The sequence below is a fragment of the Lactuca saligna genome, chromosome 8, assembly GCF_052625555.1.
Source record: "Lactuca saligna cultivar CGN05327 chromosome 8, ASM5262555v1, whole genome shotgun sequence".
In the NCBI taxonomy this organism is placed as follows: Eukaryota; Viridiplantae; Streptophyta; class Magnoliopsida; order Asterales; family Asteraceae; genus Lactuca; species Lactuca saligna.
The window spans coordinates 19391985-19416541 of record NC_136424.1 but is presented as its reverse complement, the minus strand read 5'-3'; the positions used below and the strand labels follow the sequence as shown (position 1 = coordinate 19416541).

Sequence of the window (24557 nt, the reverse complement as noted above, 5' to 3'; positions counted from 1 at the left end):
TTTTATTTTGTATTATGATATTTTTAATGTATTATTTAATTTGACAATTAGTAAATCTATAAATAATACTTTTTTTAAACATTCAAAATTATGATACGCAAAAATGTGTGTCATCTTCATTTATGACATGGCCTTTCTTGACAGGGGCTTTCTTGATACGCATTGCGTGTCATTAACACGCGCATCGTAAGGTTACGACACGCGAACGCGTGTCGTCTTCCTTTATGACAGGGCCTTCCTTGATACGCATTGTGTGTCGTAAATGCGCGTCGTAAATGCACGTCGTCTATAGACGACGCGCAAAAGTGTGTCGTCTTCCTTTATGACAGGGCCTTCCTTGACGCGCATTTGCACGTCGTCTGAGCCTTTTACAACGCGCAATGAGCGTCGTAAAAGGCTGTTTTTCTAGTAGATATTTGTGCTTAAAAGTTGAAAAAAAGTCGAAAATCTTGCTGTCTGCGAGTGGACTCGTCGAGTCTATAGAGGGGACTCGTTGAGTTCATGTGTATCTTCAACCAACTCGGCGAGTGAATTCATGCACTCGGCGAGTAGGGTCGACTGATTGCAGAATTTCGATTTAGTTGCTGGAAATAAATTAGAAACATTACCCTAAACTGTTTTGGTAATTGAAAACTTGTTTTTGGTGGTGTAATGTCTTTGCTAATTCATTTACAACAACTAGTTATCAAAATTACAAAGTTTTAAGTGTAATTTATGAATGTGTTCATATTCATGTTCTTGTTCTTATGATGTTTTAGATGATCATAGGAATTATTTGTAACCTATGTGGTAGATTAATTCTTGATCATAATGTGTTTTAATGGAGTCCATAACTTGTCCTCAAGTTATGGAAAACCAAGAGTCACACTTGAATTAAAACCATTAAAACAAACACAAGAGTTAGAAAAATGAAGAGTCTTCATTTTATTACTCTATTAAACTCATAAGTTACAAGAAATGAAAAGTTTTGAAAGTTACAAAACTTGCCCTCAAGTTTTGGAACAAGTAAAGTTAAGTTAAAACTTTAAGTTCCAACCCCTAGAATTTTAAAAGTTAAAATTCAACCCTTATACTTATATTATGATGATTTAATAATTATATATATATGTATAAGAATAAAGTCGTCTTACCGCTAGTACGCCTCATTCACGAAGCCGGTCTATAAGGTGGGTATAAGGTTGTTGCCTATAAAATGGTGACTTAATGGGTGTCTACTCTCACCCACCGCTTGCTTGACTGGTGGAGGGTCGTTAGCCGAACGGGTAAGACAAGGACTTATAAACTCTCATTCAAAGTATGATGTATATTATAAAGTAACTAAATGTTTTATTAAATTCCCAATCTTAGTTACTTTAGGAAAATGTGAATAAGGTGCTAATCCATGAAATTACACTTTACACTTTGTCTAAGTCGTTGGTGGAGCGTGTGTGGTTAACCGGCACACTAACTTGGACTTAACAAGGTAGGTAAAGGGTGACTTAAGGTTTATTATAGTATCGGTGGAGCGTGTGTGGTTTACCGGCACATCGATTGAGTTATAAACTTTAAGGGTACCAAGTGATTTGCATGGTTACTTCACACCTCGTTTTGTGATCCTCGGTATCCCAGTCACAAAACTTGGAGGGCACTCTCGAGATTGAAACATGCCTTTGAAAAGTTCATTGAATCTCAAAGAATCTAGGAATTTCTAAAAACCAATAAAACCTAATATCTAATATTTCGGTTTTCGTGGTGGAAATTGGTGAATCGTTATTCACCTACCTTTCAAATATGGTATAGCTTAGATTACGGTATACCTCTTCTAAGTTATATTATATTGTGATTGGATCCTAGCCTTAATATTACATTTGGGTGTTTTATTAAGGACTCTCTTAAATCTATACTAAACTTGTTCTCCTCTTTCAGATGTCTTCAAATAATGCTTCTGGCTCGAATCCCAATGGCTCCTTTACTCTTATGAGTTTGTGTGGGAAAGTCACCTTTGATGGATCCAACTTCAATGAATGGATCAGAAACATCAGGATGATTACCCGCTACGAGGACAAAGAATATGTCCTTGACAAGGAGCTTAAGGAGATTGATGAGACCACTGCAACTCCTCAGGAGATCGCTGACTTTCAGGCACATGAAAGGGATGCTACGAAAGTAGCATGCATCATGATGGCCACAATGACAGCAGAACTCCAAAAGTCCTATGAGGATTTCTACCCTTATGAAATGCACCAAGATTTGATGGAAAGATACCATCAAAGTGCACGACAAGAGAGGTACGAAATCATCTGCTCCATGATAACAACCATGATGAAGGACGGGGATTCCGTCACGAGCCACATGCAGAAAATGCAAAGGTATGTGGATCGATTGCTGAAACTTAATGTGAACCTCCCTGAGGAGCTTGCAATAGATATAATTTTGCGCTCCTTACCATCGTGCTATGATCAATTCCGCATGACATATCACATGAATAAGGAAGAGGTCACTCTCAGCAAACTTCAGGGACTTCTCAAGACTGCAGAAACAGGTCTTAAGGGGAAGTCGGTTCCTATCACTCCTACTCCAAACTCAACTCCGGTTTTGGCAATCGGGAAAAGTCGAGGGAGGAAGAGAAAGAGATCTTCGAAGGGTACCAAGGCTCGGACCCTTGATGGCTCTTCTTCAAGTGGAACCAAGAAAGGTTTCATTACTCCTTCTTCTGACCCAAAAGAGGCTAAATGCTTCTATTGCCATGAAAAAGCTCATTGGAAGCGGAACTGCCCAAAGTACCAGCAGGATGTGAAGGATGGGAAAGTCAAACCCAACCATGCAGGTATTTACACTATCATTTCTAATAACTCACCCCATTCAAAATCTTGGGTCCTTGATACCGGTTGTGGTATTCATATTTGTTGTGACTTGCAGGGACTAAGAAGAAGTGAGGATGTGGAGCAAGGAAGAATAAACTAGATCATGGGGAACAGGAAAGCTTCACCTGTCACCAAGATTGGAGTTTATACTTTATCGCTAAGTAGTGGGTTTAGTTTAGATTTGAATAAGTGTTGTTACTCGCCAGGAATGGCAAGAAATATTATTTCCTTTCATGCTTTGTACAAACAAGGGTTTACCTTTTCGTTTAATAATGAAGTTGGTTCTATTGATGCTTTCTTTAATAATGTTCTTTATTTTAAAGCATTACCTTGTGATGGTGTGTATGAAGCTGTGTCTGTTGTAGATAACTTAGGAAATAATGTTTTGTGTATTGATTCTACTAATAATAATAACTTGGATAAAGCATCATTATGGCATTGTCGTCTTGGACATATAAGCAAGAAACGCATAGGCCAACTCCAAAAGGATGGAGTCTTGGAGTTGTTTGACCTAAAGTCAAATGATAGTTGCGAATCATGATTACTTGGAAAAATGACAAAGTCACCCTTCACAGGCTCGTGTGAAAGGGGTGAAGGTTTGTTGGACCTTATACACACGGATGTGTGTGGACCATTCAAACATGCCACAAGGGATGCTAATCGTTATTATTTGACTTTTACTAATGATTACAGTAGATATGGATATGTCTACTTAATCAAGCATAAGTCAGAAACTTTCGAGAAGTTTAAGGAATTTAAACAGGAAGTCGAGAATCAATTGGGCAGGAACATTAAGATGCTTCGATCCGATCGGGGTGGTGAGTATCTTAGTTCAGAGTTCCTCGACTATCTAAGGGAATGTGGGATTGTCTCACAATTGACACCTCCCAGGACACCGTAGTTGAATGGTGTGGCTGAGAGGCGTAATCGAACCTTGTTGGACATGGTTCGTTCCATGATGAGTCGAGCTTTGCTACCAATCTCATTCTGGGGGTATGCCTTAGAGACTGCCGCCCATATCCTTAATCTAGTCTCTACAGAGAAAGTTGCTAAAACTCCTCACGAGATGTGGACTGGTAAAGTACCTAAACTAGACCATATCAAGATTTGGGGTTGCGAGGCTTTCGTGAGACGCGAGACTCATGATAAGCTCGAACCCCGAAGCGAGAGGTGTATTTTCATCGGCTACCCACAACAATCCTTTGGTTACCTCTTCTACAGACCTAGTGACAATGTGGTCTTTGTAGCAAGAAGAGGAGTCTTTCGAGAAAGAGAGTTTATAAGCCAAGGAGACAGTGGGAGGCAAATTGATCTTGAAGAAATTCAAGAGTCAAGTGGTGATGGAACTTCAAACTCTAGCCCTCAACTTGAGGAGGAAACTCCTGTTGAGCCAATTGACGAATCTGTACCTCTGAGGCGTTCCACGAGAGTTAGGAGTGCACCTGAGCATTACTATGGATTCCATATTACTGCAGAAGGTGAGACACTTATTAGTGATGGAACACTAGTATGTCAAGCTGACCCTAACAGCTACGAGGAAGCCATGGCAGGCCCCGAGTCTGCTAAATGGAAAGAGGCTATGGATAGCGAGATACAATCCATGCATGACAATCAAGTTTGGAACTTGGTTGAAAATGTACCAGGTCGTAAGACAGTGGGGTGCAAATGGGTCTTCAAGAAGAAGACCGACATGGATGGTAAAGTACACACTTATAAGGCTAGACTGGTTGCAAAGGGCTTCTCTCAAATTCCTGGAGTGGATTATGATGAGACCTTTTCTCCGGTAGCCAAGATTAAGTCTATTCGGGTTCTGTTAGCCATAGCTGCATTTCATGACTATGAAATATGGAAAATGGATGTCAAAACCGCTTTCCTTAATGGAAAGTTGGCTGAAGATGTTTACATGAGTCAGCCAGAGGGTTTTGTCAGCAACGAGTACCCTAATAGAGTATGTAAGCTTGAGAAATCCATCTATGGATTAAAGCAAGCACCTCGCAGATGGAATCTTTGCTTTGATGAAAAGGTCAAGGAATTTGGCTTTTCTAGGAGTGAAGATGAATCTTGTGTGTATGTCAAGGCTACTGGGAGTATACTTTGCTTTTTGGTATTGTATGTGGATGACATACTACTCATAGGAAACGACATTCCAACCCTGCAGGAAGTAAAGTCCTGGCTTGGAAAGTGTTTCGCTATGAAGGATCTTGGTGAAGCTGCCTATATTTTAGGGATAAGGATCTTGAGAGATCGGAGTAAAAGATTAATTGGACTTAGTCAAAGTACCTACTTGGATAAGGTGCTGAAGAGATTCAGAATGCAAGACTCCAAGAAAGGAGAGTTGCCCATCCAGAGTAACGCCAAACTGAGTAAGACACAAAGCCCTAGCACTGAGGCTGAGATAGCACAAATGAGTCGAGTACCTTATGCTTCGGCTGTAGGATCGATCATGTATGCTATGATGTGTACCCGACCTGATGTAGCTTTTGCCCTGAGCATGGTTAGCAGGTTTCAGGGGAACCCTTGCAAGGCACACTGGATTGCGGTAAAGAATATTCTCAAGTACCTACGAAGGACTAAGGACTGGGTCCTTACCCTCAGTGGGAGTGATGACTTGAGAGTTGTAGGGTATAGTGATGCTAGCTTCCAGACTGATAGGGATAATTTCCGCTCTCAGTCGGGCTGGGTCTTTACCCTAAATGGAGGAGCAATTTCTTGGAAGAGTTCCAAGCAAGAGACAGTGGCAGATTCTACTTGTGAATCAGAGTATATTGCAGCTAGCGAGGCGGCAAAGGAGGCGTTATGGCTGAGGAACTTCATTGGAGACCTTGGAGTTGTACCAGCTATTAAAGAGCCAATGGAAATTTTCTGTGATAGTGAAAGTGCTGTTGCCTTAGCCAAGGAACCAAGGGATCACGGGAGATCCAGACACATCGACAGAAAACACCATTTCATCAGACATCGGATCGAAGAAGGACTCCTCGTGGCAAAGAGGGTATCATCAGATGAGAATCTGGCAGATCCCCTCACGAAGGGACTGACTCGGGTTAAGCATCTCCAGCATGCTCGGAGCATAGGGCTGAAGGATGATATTAGATTTAGTAGTTAGATAACCTCGAAATTTGTAAAGTGTAATTGACATCTGATGATGAATAAAAGTGTTTTATTTATGAGTAAAGTGTTGCCATCTCTTGTCGATCGTTTACTATATTTCTTTTGCATGTTTTGACTTCCAGAATAATTTTTGTTTGGTATAACATATTATTCAAACCTCCACAGTCGGTCATATGTCGGAAGTAGGTATGAATCAAGACTGTCATGTTTGGTTGTAGAGGTCTTGGACAAGGCTACAGCAATCATGAGTGCTCATAAGTTCTGAGCATTGGACTCAACCCACGCTCACTGGAATCACTTCATGGAATTCTATCTCGAGTGATCGTGAGACGGTAATATCATATAAGTCTTCAAACCTAGAGATATGATTTGTTACTTACAAGTTGGTTATGCATTGATTGTACGAAAAACGCATTGGTAACTCGATGTTATAAATCGTGCTCTTGTGTGTAATTCAATGAGTGGTAGAACAAACATATGAGTCGAAGTTTATCTGTTCCTTCTTGGATTAGAAGCTAATATCTGGGCCCCTCGATGATTTTGTTTTGACCTATGTACCGGGCCCGGTCAGAACTAAATTGATGTGTTCAATGAAGTTCTTTGTCAAACAAATCGGAAATCGGGAAACAAACTGTTGGACAATAAGTAAGACATTGTTCCGTGTATTTGTCCGACTGATATCTAGAACAGAGGATTATATGATCACTTATCTTAAATGGCGTATCATCATCTTCTCAGTTCCGAGAAACCTTGAAAAGAGCTACGATTGCCGATCGGTTCCTGAAGTCATACTTGCAGTAATAGTTATTAGACTTATCCATGTGGGAGACTGTTGGATAAGGTGTCTAAGTCCATAACTATTTCTGGTATGTACTTGACCCGACCCGGCATGGTCCATTTGGGTTGCATGGCACCATGCAATTGGATAGACTAAATGAGAGAAATAACACTTGGAGATTATTAATATATTATAAGTTCTAATATATTAATAATATTATTTGATTAGTTTGATCAAGAATTAATTATGTGATCAAAAGATAACTAATTAAATATATGGGTTGATTATGTAAATCATCCATATCTTGTATAGTGGGCTAAGAGGCTCCATGGATTATCAAGTTGGGTTCCACCCATAGGATGCTCCATGGATGCTCCATGGGAGTTACAAACCCATGGGTCATGGAAATGAAGAGTCATGACACATTAGGGTTTACATGGTGTAACCTTAGATGTGTCAACACTATATAAGAAACATATTCTCCACCAAAATCGGTTACACTAAGAAACAAGAGGGCTTGGCCGATTTTTGAGAAGTGTGTGTTCTCTCATAAGTTCTTCCAAGAGCATTTGGTGTTGTGTGAAGCATTTGAGGCATCACACTTGGGGTGCTAGGCTCACAATGTTTCAAGGAACACAAACAACAACAAGGTAAGTTATTCTATCTATACTTTAAGTTAAAATTGTTCCCCATGTATGCTAGATAGGAATATAACCTTGGAATTCAACTTTGCATGATAATTAGACAAACATAGATCCAAGGTTATTAGGGTTGCATGTACACTTAGGAAGTGTTAGAATGCTCAAAACCCATCACTTTTATCCTTAATTCTTCATCTAAAAATGTTTTGAGAGAATGAATTTGAGACACGTCATCTCCTGTGACAAGAATATCATCCACATACACGGCAACAATTACAGTTTTGTCCTCACTTTTTCTGAGAAATAGTGAGTAGTCATTTTTGGATGGAATGAAGCCTTTGGTTCTTAAAGCAACTGATAACCTAGCATACCATTGACGACTTGCTTGTTTAAGTCCATATAAGGACTTTTTGAGTTTGCAAACAAGAGAAGGCGAAGAAACAATCAATCCAAGTGGGAACTTCATATAAACATCTTCATGTAGCTCTCCGTGTAGAAAAGCATTGTTTACATCATATTGATGTATATTCCAGCCCTTTTTGAGTGCCAAAGCAACGATGGATCTGATAGTAGTGAACTTGACAACTGGAGAGAATGTTTCATGGAAGTCAATTCCATGTTTTTGTGTGAATCCCTTTGCAACTAAATGGGCTTTGTACCTTTCAATGCTGCCATCAGCTTTCTGTTTAATTTTGTAGACCCATTTACAAGAGATAGGCTTCTTCCCTTGTAACGACCCAATTTTCACGTCCAAAAATTTCGTTTTAAAACATTACTTTAGAAAAGATTAATAATTAAAACATTGTTTGATCACACCACAACACCACGTAAACCATGTTTAAGAAGCCAAACCATACAACCCATCAAAATATCAGAGTACAATCCCAGAGAATCTCGTAAATGCGGAAACCAGAGTGTGTGCATGATGTGCCGCTACCGCGCCAGCTCCTTCCCCTTCGAAGAAGAGGTACCTGAAAACAAAACTGTAAAACGTAAGCACAAAGATTAGTGAGTTCCCCCCACTGTACCACATACCACATAATCACATAACATACGTAAATTTGTTAGGCATATCTGGGTGCCCGACCTACCCCTTCGGTCCTCTCGACCGGATACTGCCTAGCATATCTGGGTGCTGGCCTCCCCTTCGGTCCTTTCGACCGGATACTGCCTAGCATATCTGGGTGCTGGCCTCCCCTTCGATCCTTTCGACCGGATGTTGGGGACTATTTCACCCCTTACCACTACCACATAACACGTATCACATAATTTATTTAACATGGTTGGGCATGGCTGCCCCTTCGGCCCTATCGACCGGTAACCTAGGGACTATCTCCCCTACTATCACTAGCACATAGCATCATATCATGCAAACACATAAACATAACGCTTGTAGTAGCAACCCTAGATGAATATCACAGAGACAATCATCTAATCATACAATTCCTACTAGTGGGCTGGCATTGTGGCCTTAGACCCACTGCTACTAGAAGGTAACTCACCTGATCCTGCTGAACTGTTGCTGCTAATCCCTTTGACCGCTACCTGACCTCTGTCTTCGAATTGCTGCTCTACTAGCTCCTCAAGCTACCAATATCAATATAACACTTAGTCTAACTGACCTCCAATGGTCAACTAAGTCAACTAGTACCAATGCCAAAGTCCTGGTCACAGTCAACCTTCCAGGCCAACCCTACTCGTCGAGTCACCATATTGACTCGCTGAGTTCATATACTTAGAGTTATTCCTATTCGCGACTTGACTCGCCGAGTCAGCCACTGACTCGCCAAGTCTACTGATTCCCGAGTCTTGTCCTGTCCAACTCAATGAGTCCTGGCTCGACTCGCTGAATCGAGTCTTAACTCGAACGGTTTGGGACCACGCGACCTGACTCGTCGAGTCCAAGAACAGACTCGCCGAGTCCAAGGCAATCTTCATACGACTCGACGAGTCGTTCATCCCACTCGTCAAGTTTCTCCAAAACTTCATGCCACTCGCCGAGTCCACTCAAAGGACTCGTCGAGTCCCTTCAGTTCTCCTTACATGCAGAGGATTTTAGAGTCATGCATGGACTCCAAACTGTAGATCTACCCTACCCAAGCCTATTCCACACGTAAAGTTGCAAACTTTACGTGTAGAGGAGGAGATCTAGGCAATATATGCTATAAACTAGGGTTTAAGGCCAAGTGGCTTCAAAATCGACTTAATGGCTGATACTTTATGCTTCTCCCGGCCATAACACACTTGGATCTGAAGTAGCAACTCCAGATCCAACTTCCACCCCATAAGGGTGGCTAATCATGGCTTAAAAGCCCCAAACTCACAACCAAAGCTAGATCCAAGAGAAGGAAGTGACTTAATACCTTCAATACATCAGAAAGGTTCCACAAACTCCAGATCTGAAGCAAATCCTTGAAGCTTCACTGATTCCTCTCCTTCTTCTTCCTTCAAATCACCCAAAAATGGCTTGGAAGCTTGAATGCACAACAATGGAGGCTTAGGCTTCGTTTACTGAACAAGGGGGGCTCTAAGGAACCCTAATGGAGAGTATAAGGAGCTTAAATAGTGCCCAAAGTCCCGGATTTAGGGTTTTCCTCGCACAGACTAGACTCGCCGAGTCCACTTGGCCGACTCGCCGAGTTGGTCACTTACACCTTGACCCGGATCCCGCTCGGACTCGCCGAGTCGACCCCTAAACTTAGGGTTTTCTTTCCTTTCTTGGTCTTCGAAACTTTGGGTGTTACATCCCTTTTGGTAATTTGACAATGTCCCATGTATGATTTAGATCAAGAGCTTGGAGTTCAGTTTTCATTGCAACTTCCTATTCTGGTTGACCTTGAGCCTGATTATAAAATGCAGGCTCGACAGGATGGGTGATAGTGTGAAAAACGTGACTTGTAGGAGGAGAAATGGAGGATAGATGTGATGACTCATTAAAACTGAAATTGGTTACAGTATGAGGACATAGGTTGGAATTTACATGATTACATACAAAATCATTTAAGTATGTTGGAGGATGTGAGGGTCTAGTGGTTCTCCTGATAGGAGGATCAGATTGATTATTGGATGAAGGAGAGGTGATAGGATCAGATTCTGTGGAATTGATAGGAAGAAATGATGGTGAATTTGAAAAATCCTGTTGGCGAAAGGACTTTAAAGGGTAAATGTTCTCAAAGAACTTAACATCCCTTGATATAAGAATTTCTTTGGTCTGAATATCTAGACACTTATATCCCTTTTTGCCTATTGGATATCCTATGAAAACACAAGAAGTTGATCTTGGCATAAATTTATCTCTGCCTACAGAAGAGGTAGAGACATGACATAGGCACCCAAAACTTCTGAGATATTCAAGATGTGGTTTATGATTGAACATAATTTCAAATGGTGTTTTGTGATTGATGATTTTGGATGGCATTCTGTTCATAAGATGAATGGCTGTCATGATACACCCACCCCAGTATGCAATACCCAACCCAGATTGAAAGAACAATGCACAAGATATCTCCAGAATTTGTCTGTGTTTCCTCTCTACTAATCCATTTTGTTGAGGTAAATGAGCAATAGAAGTTTGATGTATGATGCCTTGATTTTTAAAACTCTTGACCCTCATTACTTGATCCCAGTTCATAGGCATTATCACTTCTAATGCATTTAATAGTTTTGGGGAATTGAGTTTGGATGAGAGCAATAAAAGCCTTAATCAGAACAAAAGCATAGCTTTTGTGTTTTAACAAATGAACCCATGTGTATCTGGTGTGATCATCCACAATGGTTAAGAAATATTTGTGGCCATCACATGTAGAATGCTTGTAGGGACCCCAAATATCTATGTGAATTAGATCAAATGGATTAGAAGTGACAGAGATACTTTTAGAAAAAGGTAACTTATGTTGTTTGGCCTTGGAACAAATATCACACATATTAATCGAATCAACAGGAGTAGAAGAAGGAATTAATGAAAAGGAATGTAACTTCTTGATTGGAATATGGCCAAAACGTTTATGCCAAAGTACATAATTGAAATAAGATTGTTTGACAACATTATTGAAAACATGAAACAACTTGGAAACAGAATTACAAAAAGAAAAAGTCTTCTGAAGTCTTCTGTGGTCAAACACATAAAGATCATTGACTCTATCTCCCAAAATGCCAAGAGATATGCTACCCTTAGAAGAAGGGTCCTGCACAAAACATTTTGTATCAGTAAAGATAACAAAAGTTTGAAGCTGTGAAGTGAACTTGGTAATTGACATTAAATTGTATTTGAAGGAGGGCAAATAAAAGACTCCATGAAGAATGAGATTACTGTGGATTTGAATGTCACCAATATAAGTAACAGAAGCGGTATGACCATCAGGAAGACCAATTGAAATAGGCTGAGAAAGTTTATTCATGAAAAGAAATAAGGAACTGTAGGAACACATGTGATCTGTTGCTCCACTGTCTATGATCCAAGAGTAGTGAGGTTGTAAAAACTCTTTGGATTTATAGACATTTGAAGCAAACTTGGCAAAAGAAATTTTTTTACCTTCATTTGCCATTGCACCATCAGTGATTGAAACATTGACTTGATTTGGAATAATTGATGGACTTATGTTATTTGCATTGAGAAGCTGGAGAAGATGATCATATTGATCAGTAGTGATGGTAGGTGCAGAGACGGTTTCAACATGTTGAGCAGAAGGTTTAGTGTCATTGCGATTATTTTTGGTGAATTTGAAATTTGGGGGAAAACCATTCAACCGAAAGCACTGAGATTTTGTATGTCCAGTCTTCTTGCAGTGTGTGCGGGTCAATAACTTCTTTGATGAATCACCAGAAGCAAGCATCGCAATAGCATCGGATTGTAAGGGAGAAGAAGCAGTTATGCCTCTTTGACGTTCTTCTTGAATGATCATGGAATAAGTAGTAGATATTGAAGGCAGCGGTTTCATCATCAATATTTGACCACGAATGACTTTATATGAATCATTGAGACCCATTAACAACTAAATTAAGCGTTGTTCTTTGAGGAATTTGTTGATTGCAGTGGCAGAGGCACAAGAACATGCGGGTACACCTTGAACGATTCTTAACTCATCCCATATTTTACTTAATTTAGTGTAATAAGATGATAAATCCTCTGTACCTTGAGACAACGAATAGAGTTGTTGTTGAATCTGGTAGAGTAAAGCTCCATCTAATTGTTCATAACGACTTTTCAACTCTGTCCAAATTTCTTTTGCGGTTTGTAGGAAAAGAACACTGTCTGCGATGTTTTTGTGAAGGGAATTCAGCAACCAACCGATAACCATTGAATTTGCTCGAAACCAAAGAGTGTATTCTGGATCAATTTCAGAAGGTGCTACAATGGTTCCATCAACAAAACCAATTTTGTTTTTGGCGGTGAGAGAAATTGTCATGGACCGTTTCCATGAATTGAAACCCACTCCATTAAAAACAGATGAAACGAGAATGGAATTCGGGTTGTCAGAAGAAGAAATAAAATATGGACTTGAAGGATTTGGAGAAGTTTCAGAGGATGATGAAGCGTCAGTCTCTATGGTTGTACGAGGCATGGTTACCGATGATTGAGAAATCAATCAACAACGATTGATGAATAATAACAAGGTTTGGATCAGCAAACCCGCTCTGATACCATGTTAGATTTGAAGGAAAGAAGAAAGAAGAACTTGAGAGAAAGTTATTCTCATTCAAAAAACTGATCGACAGATCAGGAAAACATACAAAGGGGACATAATCCAAATTCAAAATAATATATATATATATATATATATATATATATATATATATATATATATATATATATATATATATATATATATATATATATATATATATATATATTCAGTTTTGAAAAATAAGTATTTTATCCGGAATGTCGTGTTTCATACTTTCTTTTTAAATTCCGAAGGTACTTTTTCTTTTTTTCAATTTATTTTTTCAAAAAACTCTTGATACTAATGTTCGAATTCAACTAAATGTCATATTTTAATCACTTGTATCGAATATACTTCCGTTTCGCTTTATGTTTTTAATATTTTTGTTAAAAACAAAGTATATTTTTCGAATTTGATAAATGTTCAACAAACTTTCGACTTGTTTTGAAATTCCAACGTTTTTTTAATTATTATTATTATTATTATTATTTTTGAATTCTGTCAAGAACTCTAATTTCGGTGTAAAATTTGGAATTCTTGAATGGAATCCAAAATGTTATTCTAAAATATAATTTTTGTCAGAAATAAAAATTTAGGCGGTCCACCGATTTCCGACTTAGTTATTTGGTAAAAGAGTATATACTTTTGATTATTTTTTTAATACTATTTTAAAATTTGGTTAATTTTGCTAATTCCCCTTTTTTTAATCTTTAAATTTTCATGTGTAAAACCAACTTTACATACGATAAAGGTTTTGGATGGTTTTCTTTCCTCCATTCAGAGTTTCAAAAAGCAATTAAATGTTTACAAGTATCGATTGTTTATTTATATAATATGACAAACTTAAACACCAACAAGAAAAATGATTAATGGCTACACATTTGCAAATGCAATAGAGTGTTCAATTAAATATCATAAAAGAAATAAAAAAGCCATGTATAATGAATTTAACTTCAAAAATAGAACATGAGATTACACGTTTTATTAAGGGCGTTGAATTGTTAAAGAAACATCAAATTACTCTGTCACTAAACATCATGTTGTATGTTGTAAAAAAGAAATGAAAGTAGGTTGTTTTAAGCCTATAAAAGATATATAAATGGAAATTATGTTTCCATTTCATTCCTTTATCCCAGTAATGTATCATACTCACAAATTATTCATATTATAAAGTTGTAAAAAGAGAAATAAAAGTAAAATGCTATAACACACATACAAATAAAAATACATTGTCATTTCATGCGTTTTGCCACTTTTATAGATTAAGTTAGTGGTTCGGTACGGGCACTTCAGAGTGGACAAACTTTTTGTTCATATAACTAATATATCATTTCATTGGTTCAATAACAAACAAATTAATTATTTAAGTTATAATACACTACCATTTCAGTGAATGTATAATGCCATCTCAAGAAGAAATTACAAATTATTGGTTTATTAGTTTGTAGATATATAATTTAAATGAAAGTGCACTATTATTTAGTAAGATTTTTTTACTAAGGGATATATACAGAAAATTTCCGATATTTTCATCAAATTGACACGAAAGTTTCAAACTAATTTTTTTTGACACATACCGACATTTATTGACCCGATTGACCTTTTTTGCCGGTGCAGCCGGTTTACTTGGTGAAGTGGCACCAAATGCTTACGTGGACCACTGATTCATTAAATGAGAGGCTTACGTGGAGTTTTTGACCTTACTTAAGCACCATAACTTCAATCCCCATGAACCCTAGCTTCGTATTCTTCATCTGTTGGAAGACGAGAATGTCGTCTTCTTCATCTGTTGGAAGCAAGGTTGTGAGAAGGTTCAATCCCCCACAAAGGACACATTGTGACTGTGGTGACTTGGTTGGAAGGTGGACTTCATGGAAGACAGGAAATCCTGGAAGAAGATTCATTGGATGCCTAAATTATAGGGTTAGTTGTTAATGTTGAAATTCTTCATCTTTTAGTTTTTTTCTTTAATCTTGGATTATCCAGGATTCGAGTAAGGATTGCAAATTCTTTGATTGGGTGGATCCTCCACTCCCTAATCCGTGGTACAAGGAATTGCTCTTACAATTGCACAATGGTGGAATAGAGATGTTGTAGAACAAATGGAAGAAGCTGTAATAGAAATTGTTCCAGCTCAAGTGCAAGGTGCAGGTGGTGTTGTTCCAGGGTGGTCAATGATGTGGTTTATTTTGGGTTTATGTTTTTGTTTTTATTTTAAGATAATGTAGTCACTATGTACGATGTTGTTTCTTTTGCAATGTAATCAAAATTTTACTTATGTTGTATTGAATTATGGTGAAATCAAAGTACAACAACTATGAACCACATATGAATAATAAAACTATCATTAACCAAGGCTAACCTGTACAACCAAATTTAAACTAAAATATAACATTGACCAATTTTGACCATTGCTTGATGCCCTTGCTTAATTACTAGTAATTGTTTACAAAATATGAACCAATATAAGTGGATATGTACCACCATTTACAAAATATGAACCAAAAGATGGTATGCAACAGTTTACATAGTACCACCTTTTACAAAATATAAACCAAAAGATGGTATGCAACAATGTTTACAAAATACTAACCAAAAGATGATATACACCAAATTGATATAACCCTTATCCTTGATCTATAATAAATGCCTTATCTTGACACATTCCTATACCAAGAGGGTCAACCACCTTCTTTTTCAACTTCTGAAGAATGATCCTCTCTGAGGGTCTCCTTATTCTTTGTTGCATATTATTCCCAAAATGCCCTTGTTGTACTGGATCATTCATTGGGACACCTTCTTCATTTCCTTCAACATCTTCAACTTCCACTTCAACTCCTTCTCCACCTTCTTCATTTCCTTGAACATCTTCAACTTCACCTCTTTCCCCTTCTCTATCTTCTTCTTCTCCATCTCCTTCTCCATCTCATTCTCCATCTTCTTCTTCTTCTTCTTCTCCATCCCCTTCTCCATCTTCTTCTTCTCCGTCCCCTTCTCTTTCTTGTCCACCTTCTTCTTCATTAACTTGTCCATCTCCACCTCCTTCCACTTTATCCTTGTCCATTTTTTCTTCTTCTTCATTATCCACCTCCTTCCACTCCATTTCCTTGCCCTTGTCCTTCTTCTTCTTTATTACCCTGTCCATCTCCTTCCAGTCCACCTTCAACATTAGCAACCTAAAACAGAAAAAAAAAATTAGTAAAAAACATTGAATTATATACATAAACACTAAATGAAACCTTACCACAGTTCCAAACTCTTGTAAATGTGCTTTTGTAATTTCAAGGCATCTCATAATGTCTACATCAGTGTAACCTGATTTCCTCAATTGTGTAACTTGTTTTATAATGTAGTCCATATCTGTGATATCCAGCCCATATCCATCATTCATCACATCTACATCCACCATCTCTTCAGATTTATATTCTTCATTGACCCTTTTTTGGGGTTGTACTGTATTTGAGGTTTCACCTCTTTCAAACCACCTATGAAAGCCACCCCCACCTCTGGGTACCCTACCACCTACTCTATTCCCCCTTCCCCCCCTCTACCACGTCTTGTCTATTGGGTTAGACTAGGGTCCAATCTTGGCCTACCTATTTTCTTTTTGGGTTTAGGATCTAGTTCAACATGTGGATTTTTATAGCTTTTCTTGTTATGCCCCCCCTCCTTTTTTTTTGACAATTTTGACATTGGACAGTTCTGCCTTTGAAGACACTTGGGAGAACTTGTCATCCCTCTCTGAGACATGCCTTTTCCTCTTCACAGTAGGTCTTCCTGGCATCCTCCTCTCTAAGGGGGGGGGGGGGGGGGTAAGGGATTAATATAAGGAGCTTCTGCTCATAAATTGTTGCCATTGACAGGTAGAATGTTAGAACTATAACTTGTAATGTACATTGCCTTACCAAACCACCCGTTGATAAATTCCTTTGGATCCTGATGAGTTAACATGATAGATGCTTGTGCATGGACACATGGTATCCCTGATACATCCCAAAGTCTGCATGCACAAGTCTTTTTCCCTAAGTTGACTCCATATGATTCAATACCATTTCTAACTTCAAATTCATTTTGCCCACTAAGGCGTACCCTCCAAAATCTGCAAATAAAAGTTATTAATAAGTTAGCATAAAAGTTATGAATAACTTAACATAAATGTATACAAAACAAGGAGAAATTACCTCAAGTCCTCACCAAATTCCTCCATTTTCTTAATTGCAGATGGACACACATCACCTTCCTATTTTTCAGCTAACTCCCTGAGATTGTAAAACATGTCCATCATATATAGCCTTATCTCTTCAAGCATGGTCAGCAGTGGCTTCTTCCTAGCATCAAGTATAACTGCATTGAAGCATTCTACCATACCATTTTCTACAGCCACATAGGCTAATCTAGTTGAAAAGAAAGCGCTGCACCATGTATTTGGCTCCCTTGCCTTTAGATGTTCATAAGCACCTGGGCTAATCTATCTAATCTCATCCATTTGATTCTTGAATTCCCCCTCTACAGTTGATTTGGAAGCCTTCCAGAATAGGTTCCTTAACTTAATTCCACTATATACTTTTCTGAAGTTGGCATAGATATGTCGTGCACACTGTCTGTACTTAACATATGGTAACACCTCCTTTGTTGCCTCAAGAAGACCCTTATGTTGGTTTGAAATTACTCACATGCCTCTTCCTGCATCCATTCCAAGGTCAACCTCTAACATCTGAAGGAACCACTTCCAGTTAAACTTATTCTCAATGTCAACTACAACCCAATCTATGGGAAAAACTTGATTGTTTGGGTCCCTACCTATGTCTGTTAATAATTGTCCCTTACACTGCCCTTTTAGAAAATATTCATCAATCCTTACTACCCTTCTACAACATATCTTCCACCCTTCTTTGATTGATTTGAAACATATGTACATCATTTTGAAAATAGTTATACCATCATTGTTGTCTTCAACACAAATTTTAATGGTGCTGTATGGATTGGATCTTAGCAATTCACCACCATAATCCCACACCCTTGCATGGTGATCACCTAATTTTCCCTCAATTATGGACATTGCCCTACATCTAGCCCTATAACTCCTTACCCATGAAATCTTAGTGTGAAATTTGCGTTGAACTTTTTCTTGGATTTCCTTAGCTTTCAAATTAGGTGTCCTAATCAATTTTGTAAGGAATTGTCTAGCTAACCATGTTAGTCTCATAAGTTTTCCATTGTTAAAATTCTTGACACATGTATGATGTGGATACATTTTCTTTATTTGTAATGACTTTTCATTGCTCATCCAAGAGGCTTTAACATAATAAGGACAACCGAATTTCTCAAGATCACTAGCACACACACAATGTAGTCTAACACTATCACATTTATTAAACCTAATATGATAACCTTTAGATATGGCATGATTTGTTAAACAGAGTTTAAGTTGTTGTGGAGATTCATACCTTTCTCCCTCTTGAGGTTTCATTCTATTCCATTTCACATTTGGATCATGTGTGGAATATTTAAACTGAGCTTCACTATCATTTGCCTCTTCATCCACAGCTTCATCTACATTTTCTTCCTTCTCCAGTTCGTCATCCAAAGGTTCTTCTTCCACGGGTGCTTCATCATCTTCAACATTCTCGAATAATGGGATTATGAAGTCTTCATCTTCATCGTCAAGAGATAGTGAGTTCAAGAACTCATCTCTACATCTCCTACTCTGTTTCTTTAGAAGGTCTTCATTTAGTTCCACGTCGATTGTGTCAAAGTCCAACACACCTTCCATTTTCAAGGCTCCAATTCGTATCTCCCTTGGACTCGAATTCGTATCACCCTCACAGTAAAAAACCTAGAATCATCGCAGTAGAAAGAGAGATTTTTCTAGCTCGATTAACCCTCCTTCATTTAATTATGTCCTCGCCATCTTCCAAGTAAGCGTTAGTAGCCACATCAACTCGATTACCGGCTATTAAATGAGTTACTGGCAAAAAAGGTTAACCGGGTCAATAAATGCCGGTAATTCAAGCTTTTGTGTAAAAAAAAATTAGTTTGGGACTTTCGTGTCAATTGGATGAAAATATCGGGACTTTTCTGTATATATCCCTTTTACTAATAACTAAATTCCAATTACTCAATTTTAATAATTACAATTGATAAAGCTTATAATATAAAATCAATTAAATAAATTTTTTGATTATGGATAATATATAAATAGGGATGGGCAAAAGGACCGAACCGGCCAGAACCGGCCCCGACCCGGGAACCGGCTTCGGCCAAAATCAAGAACTGAACCGTCTCGGTGACTCTACCGGTTCCCGGTTTCTACCGGTTCTTTTCGTGTCTTCAAATGTTAGAATCAGTCTTCGAAAAATAGCATCATACGGTTCCGGTTTTTGCCGGTTCTGGTTATATCGGTTCCGGTTCCTACCGGTTCCCGGTTCCAAAAATACATAAAAATAACGTCTCGGTCCCAGCCCGACCAGTTCCATCGGGTTCCGGTTCCGGTTTCGGTACCGGTTCCGACCGGTTCCCCGGTCCATATACTCATCCCTATATATAAAATAATATATTTAATTTTATCTTCTTACTCAAAAACTATAATCATGTCTGAAATTAGATAATTATAAATTGAATTGCTTGAAAATAATCTATATTGGTTTTTTTTAAGTATAAAATATATATTAATAGAAATGTTTTTTGGATAAACAAAAATCTTCGTAGTGAACATAAGCATGTTTAACATATTTATACACATTGAGGCTACTTGACAACTCTTTGAACTTTATTCACTTTAAACTATAAAAGATTACGCTACACTCAACAAACATGTGTTGTTTTGAACAAATTATGAATCTCCCCATTCGTATAAACTAAACCATAAATAAGATATTTCTATTAAAAAAACATCACAAAAAACGTTGCATAAATAAAACAACAAAAGGTAACTATGACACTTTAAAAAGTTTGAATTAGAAAAAAAATTCCATATTGAAAAAGTAAGGAATCTTACTTGTTAACTTAACTAAGAAAGGATTGCAATTAGACTAAGTGAGCCATCAAGAACTCCTTTTCCACACCTGTGTCGACATTGTTCACAAACAAAATAGTTTTGATCAATAGTTAAAAGACAATCCCCACTTTATTCCCTTTCTAAATCAAATAAGCAATGTAAACAAAGAACAAACGACCATGAATATTAAAACTAAAGCTAAGTAGGCTCTTCAAATAGATGAAACTTAAAAGAGATGCATGTACAAAGCTGTTTTCTAGATGCATCCATTCTACAACAATCTTTTGGGCCATCGTTTTGCAACAAAGAAGAAGCAGAGGAGAAAGAGAAAACAATAAGTTTGAATACCAACACTTTGATAAAAGAGAAATATACTTGCACCAATAGCAAGATACAAGCCCTCCAGAGTAGATCAATCTTTTCACCCTTATATTTTCCGCACCTTATATTTGAACCTGTCATAATTCAAAGTTAACAAAAAAGTGCAAACAAAATCGAAGTATATGTATGCCAATCAATAATCCTACCGTGACCATAAGAAGGAGAACTAGCGGGTTTGGAGCGGATCGGAATTGATCCAAACCCATTAAGCAATTTTCAAAAGATGATCCAAACCCGACTCGTAACCCGTAGAGTTTTGAATGATTAAACCCATACCCTTATCCATCGGATCAACGGATTTCAACCCTTTACCCGACCCATTTACAATATTAAGTTTAGGCTATAATTATTCATTAAAACACATATAACATGATCACTAAAACCAAACAACATTCACTTCAAAACAAACATCCATTATAGCTATATAAATAACTTTTCCAATGTATTATGATTGTGGAATGTCGATCAGTCGATTGCAGCCTTTATTCTTCTTATTGAATCTTAACTGAAACCCTTTTCTTCTTGCTCTTGAGTGTTGATTGTGGAATATCGATTTCATAGTCGATTTCAAAAGATTATAGAGTCGATTATATTGGGAGTCGACGACAATCGGCCATTTAGATTAGGAATTGAACTGGGAAGTTGAAGTAGCATGTTTAACAGTCTAACTCCTTGACTCCTATATGTGAAGATTGATAAATGTGTTATTACTTATGAATAATTAATTTATATTTCAAAAATTTAGATGGGGTGGGTCATAAATGGATCGGATTGATAGTGATCCCTACCCGACCATTTTAATAAAATGGTTACCGGGTATGGGTCGTTAATGGGTAAACGAATCATAAAATATGACCCAAACCCATTAATTTTGCACGGGTTTGGAGCGGATCAGGGTCAAAAACCGCTCCATTGCCAGGTCTAAGGATAAGAGATGGAGCATAATAGGAAAGTGCATCTCATTTGGGGCATTCCATCGAAAACATGGGGTGCTTTGCCTTATTCTTCAAAACAAAACAGTTACAACAACAAACAAGAACTTCAAGGAATATATTAAATACACATTATTTGCATTGGGGTAGTGTATACAATTTTTTAAGAGAGAACATGGTGGTGACTGGAAAATGTAAAGAAAAGAGAGAGAAAGAAGGTGATTGAAAGTTTATCTGAAATCGTACTTGGAGGGCTATGACTGGAACAGAAAAGGAGAAATGGGTGGTTTTCCCAAATAGGCAACCTTCACCACTACACACCATTCATAGTTAGGGAACAGGGGGGAGGCTCTTGGAGCTCTAAGCTAGGGTTATTCATGGAGATTACAGTGAGAGAAATGACTGAGTTTGCGATGGTCTCCGATTAATGAGTTTGAAGATTATGGTGGCTAGGGTTTCTCACTGCACCGACTGTCGAGGAGGGTGTCCAGGTGGCTGAAGGTGGAGTAAGGTATGTGTATATGCTTGTGATGGTCTCCAATTAAGGGGGAGAAGGAGGAGAAAACTGATGGTTGAGTGTATGGTGATGGAAGTGTAATAGTGGTGCGACGGAGGCGCTGTGATACGGAGCTGATGACGATGGTGGTATTAGGCGTGAGGTGGTGTTGGTGACCGGTTATGGAGAAAGAAGAGAGTGATGGCGGAGGTAAAGGTGTAGATGGTGAATGGTGAAGAGCGTATGTTTTATATAAATGGCCAGAGGTATATAATTATAATGCTGAAGTAAGGGCAAAATAATGGGGAAGTTGTTGGACGGGATAAGAAATGAGATCCGGTCAAAAAGCCATATGTATGTTGTCCAAATAAGATTCGATGCATAGATTTATTCTACATATTGCATAAAGTCTTGTAGGACTTAAAATTCAGCATTTGACTAAATATTCTTTATAAGGTATATATATATATATATATATATATATATATATATATATATATATATATATATATATATATATATATATATATATATATATATATATATATATATATATATGATTGAATGTTCTTTTATAAGTATATCTATATACAATGATGGTATTCTTTCTCCTTTAATAAAAAAAGGAAGAATAAAATCGAATTCCTCCCCTAAAAAGGGTGAAATGTTATAAACATGGAATTTGAAAGATTCAGACAGAACTGAATTCAATTTCAGCCCATTTGGTAGCCCATTTAGTAGCAAACCTGTCTAGAATGGAATCTTGAGTTCCAATTTCGTTGGAATCCATTAATCCAATATGCACTTAGTTTCATGGTAAAAACAACTTATGTTAACACAAAAATTGACTAGGGAATCAATTTGGTCTACTTATATAGTCCTTTGATTACAATATGACGATGATGATGACGGTGCAAGTTACACCTTTGGATTCTAGATACAAGCTATATGAATTGAAGCATCCAAAAAATTATAAGGTAAAAACATAAACACCATTTATTCTTATCAACCATTCAAAGGTATGTCAGAGTAAAAATAGTTATCAGAGTACAATCCCAAAATTATAAAGTGTGAAAACATGGGTGGATGCGTTGCCATCAAACCGAGCCCTTCCCTTTCGAACTGGCAATATCTAAAACCATAGATATGAAATCGTAAGCACAAGGCTTACAGAGTTCCCCAAAATACCACATACCATACATAAATGTGATTTAGATTTTGGATGATTATTTTAATTTTGTGAAAAGACCTAAAAATTTTGTATAACTTTTCCATGTTCAAACATGCTCCATGTTTGTGATTTTTTGTTGATAAAAAAGGTCATTGCTATTTATAGTTATTGGACAAACCTAAACATCAAACCTACATTGGTCTTGATTTGTTTAAAAGGACTGAAGGCTAGAATATACTTTCCTTTTTAACAATAAGAAAAACATAATAATCTTTTTAAACAATGACAATTTTAATTCTTTCTGTATGTTGTTTTTAGTATATGTTATCGCTAGTTACAACATTGTAGTCTGTATCATGGAATGTTAAAACATGTATAATACTTTTTATAGTTTATGCAGGCTCACATATTATTAAAAATAAAAATATAAGCTGGTTCTCAAATGTATTCTTGAAGTTTTGTAGCTGTCATATTAGAAAAAATGAACCTTGCTTATAATTAGATATAAAATCTAATCAAATTTTGTTTTCCATTTTCAGTTCTTTTTTATCCTTGACATGTATACGTTAATGTGTAAGATGGTGGTGGTGGGTTTGATGAATTTATACAAATATACTAACAAATCTATTTTTAGATGATTTTAAAGGTCCAACTTCATATGCCATTCCAGCCTAGATTTTTATGAGTTCGCATCAACCAGATGTTTTGGGTCATAAAACTCAATTTACACTCTAACAACTTTTTTTTTATTATTATTTTTTTATTTTTTTTTATTATTATTTAATTTCTTAGTGTTTAGTTACATAAGTTGATTTAAATTTTGTTGCTTATTTTTTTTTTCCTATTTTAGGATGTCATCCAATGTAATACCCATGTTCTTATGCTACTACAGGTACAAGGCAATGTTTTATAGTGCAATACATGCCATCCTTCTTTAATGAAGAGGTAAAAATGTAAAGCTCGAAATTAGTTTCTTTTTATGTTAATTGTGATGGTGACTTTAGTTTTATAAATAATTTAGTATTTTATATTTTTGTGTTTAGGCCATGTTTTCTAGAGCTACTTCTAAGCTTTAGAAGTTAATTGACTGAGTTACAACGATTATAGAAGAAAGGCAAAAACTGGAGGTATTTTCTTGGGTTTAGTAGTTGCTCTACAAAACATGGTTTAATTTCATTTGGTATAAATAAGATTTGAACTTATTGTATATTTGAAAAGTATGTGACCTTTATTAAGTATAATAATATAGAAAAATTTTTTATTTTTTTTAACAAAATTGATGTTAAACAACTTGTATTACTATTCATAGCAATTTACTTTGATTTCATTTGTAAAATGTTTTTTCTATTTCAAACATAGATCGGAAAATAAAAAATATGTATTCTTTTAAAGCATTTTACTTTTTGAAAACGGTCATTTATAGCATTATACTTTGTAAAATGGTTTATTTTTGAGTAATTCGAACATTGAACGATTTTTTTTTAAATTATTTTTTATAGCATTTTACTTTTTGAAAACTATCTTTTATAGCATCCTACTTTTTAAAA

General features: G+C 36.9%; 2 protein-coding genes and 1 long non-coding RNA gene across 5 annotated transcripts; all 3 read right to left on the bottom strand.

Moving 5' to 3' along the window:
• Positions 1-12361: 12361 nt before the first annotated feature.
• Positions 12362-12931, bottom strand: LOC145009454 (uncharacterized). Its single transcript, XM_078968147.1, has one exon. It carries the CDS (start codon positions 12929-12931, stop codon positions 12362-12364), a length of 570 nt encoding a protein of 189 aa, XP_078824273.1.
• A 2564-nt stretch (positions 12932-15495) lies between these two features.
• Positions 15496-16799, bottom strand: LOC145012445 (uncharacterized). 2 transcript variants are annotated; one of them, XR_013664514.1, is made up of 2 exons: positions 16278-16799; positions 15496-16209 (listed from the first exon to the last, which is right to left on the bottom strand). It is a non-coding gene; the product is annotated as an uncharacterized LOC145012445 (long non-coding RNA). Both variants share the same exon structure in this region.
• A 52-nt stretch (positions 16800-16851) lies between these two features.
• On the bottom strand, positions 16852-22136 carry LOC145008151 (uncharacterized). Of its 2 annotated transcripts, XM_078966766.1 has the most exons (5): positions 21590-22136; positions 20558-21090; positions 20031-20485; positions 17215-19001; positions 16852-17132 (listed from the first exon to the last, which is right to left on the bottom strand). In XM_078966766.1, the coding sequence occupies exon 4, from the start codon at positions 18804-18806 to the stop codon at positions 17703-17705; it is 1104 nt and encodes a 367-aa protein (XP_078822892.1). In that variant the 5' UTR covers positions 18807-19001; positions 20031-20485; positions 20558-21090; positions 21590-22136; the 3' UTR covers positions 16852-17132; positions 17215-17702. The 2 variants fall into 2 exon arrangements, with proteins under 2 accessions (XP_078822892.1, XP_078822893.1); XM_078966767.1 differs by lacking the exons at positions 20031-20485; positions 20558-21090; positions 21590-22136 and having other exon boundaries at positions 17215-19240.
• Between the last annotated feature and the right edge of the window lie 2421 nt (positions 22137-24557).

Coding starts and splice junctions, on each gene's coding strand:
- LOC145009454 (XM_078968147.1), bottom strand. CDS start 12,931: ATGCCTCGTACAACCATAGAGACTGACGCTTCATCATCCTCTGAAACT.
- LOC145008151 (XM_078966766.1), bottom strand. CDS start 18,806: ATGGAAGGTGTGTTGGACTTTGACACAATCGACGTGGAACTAAATGAA.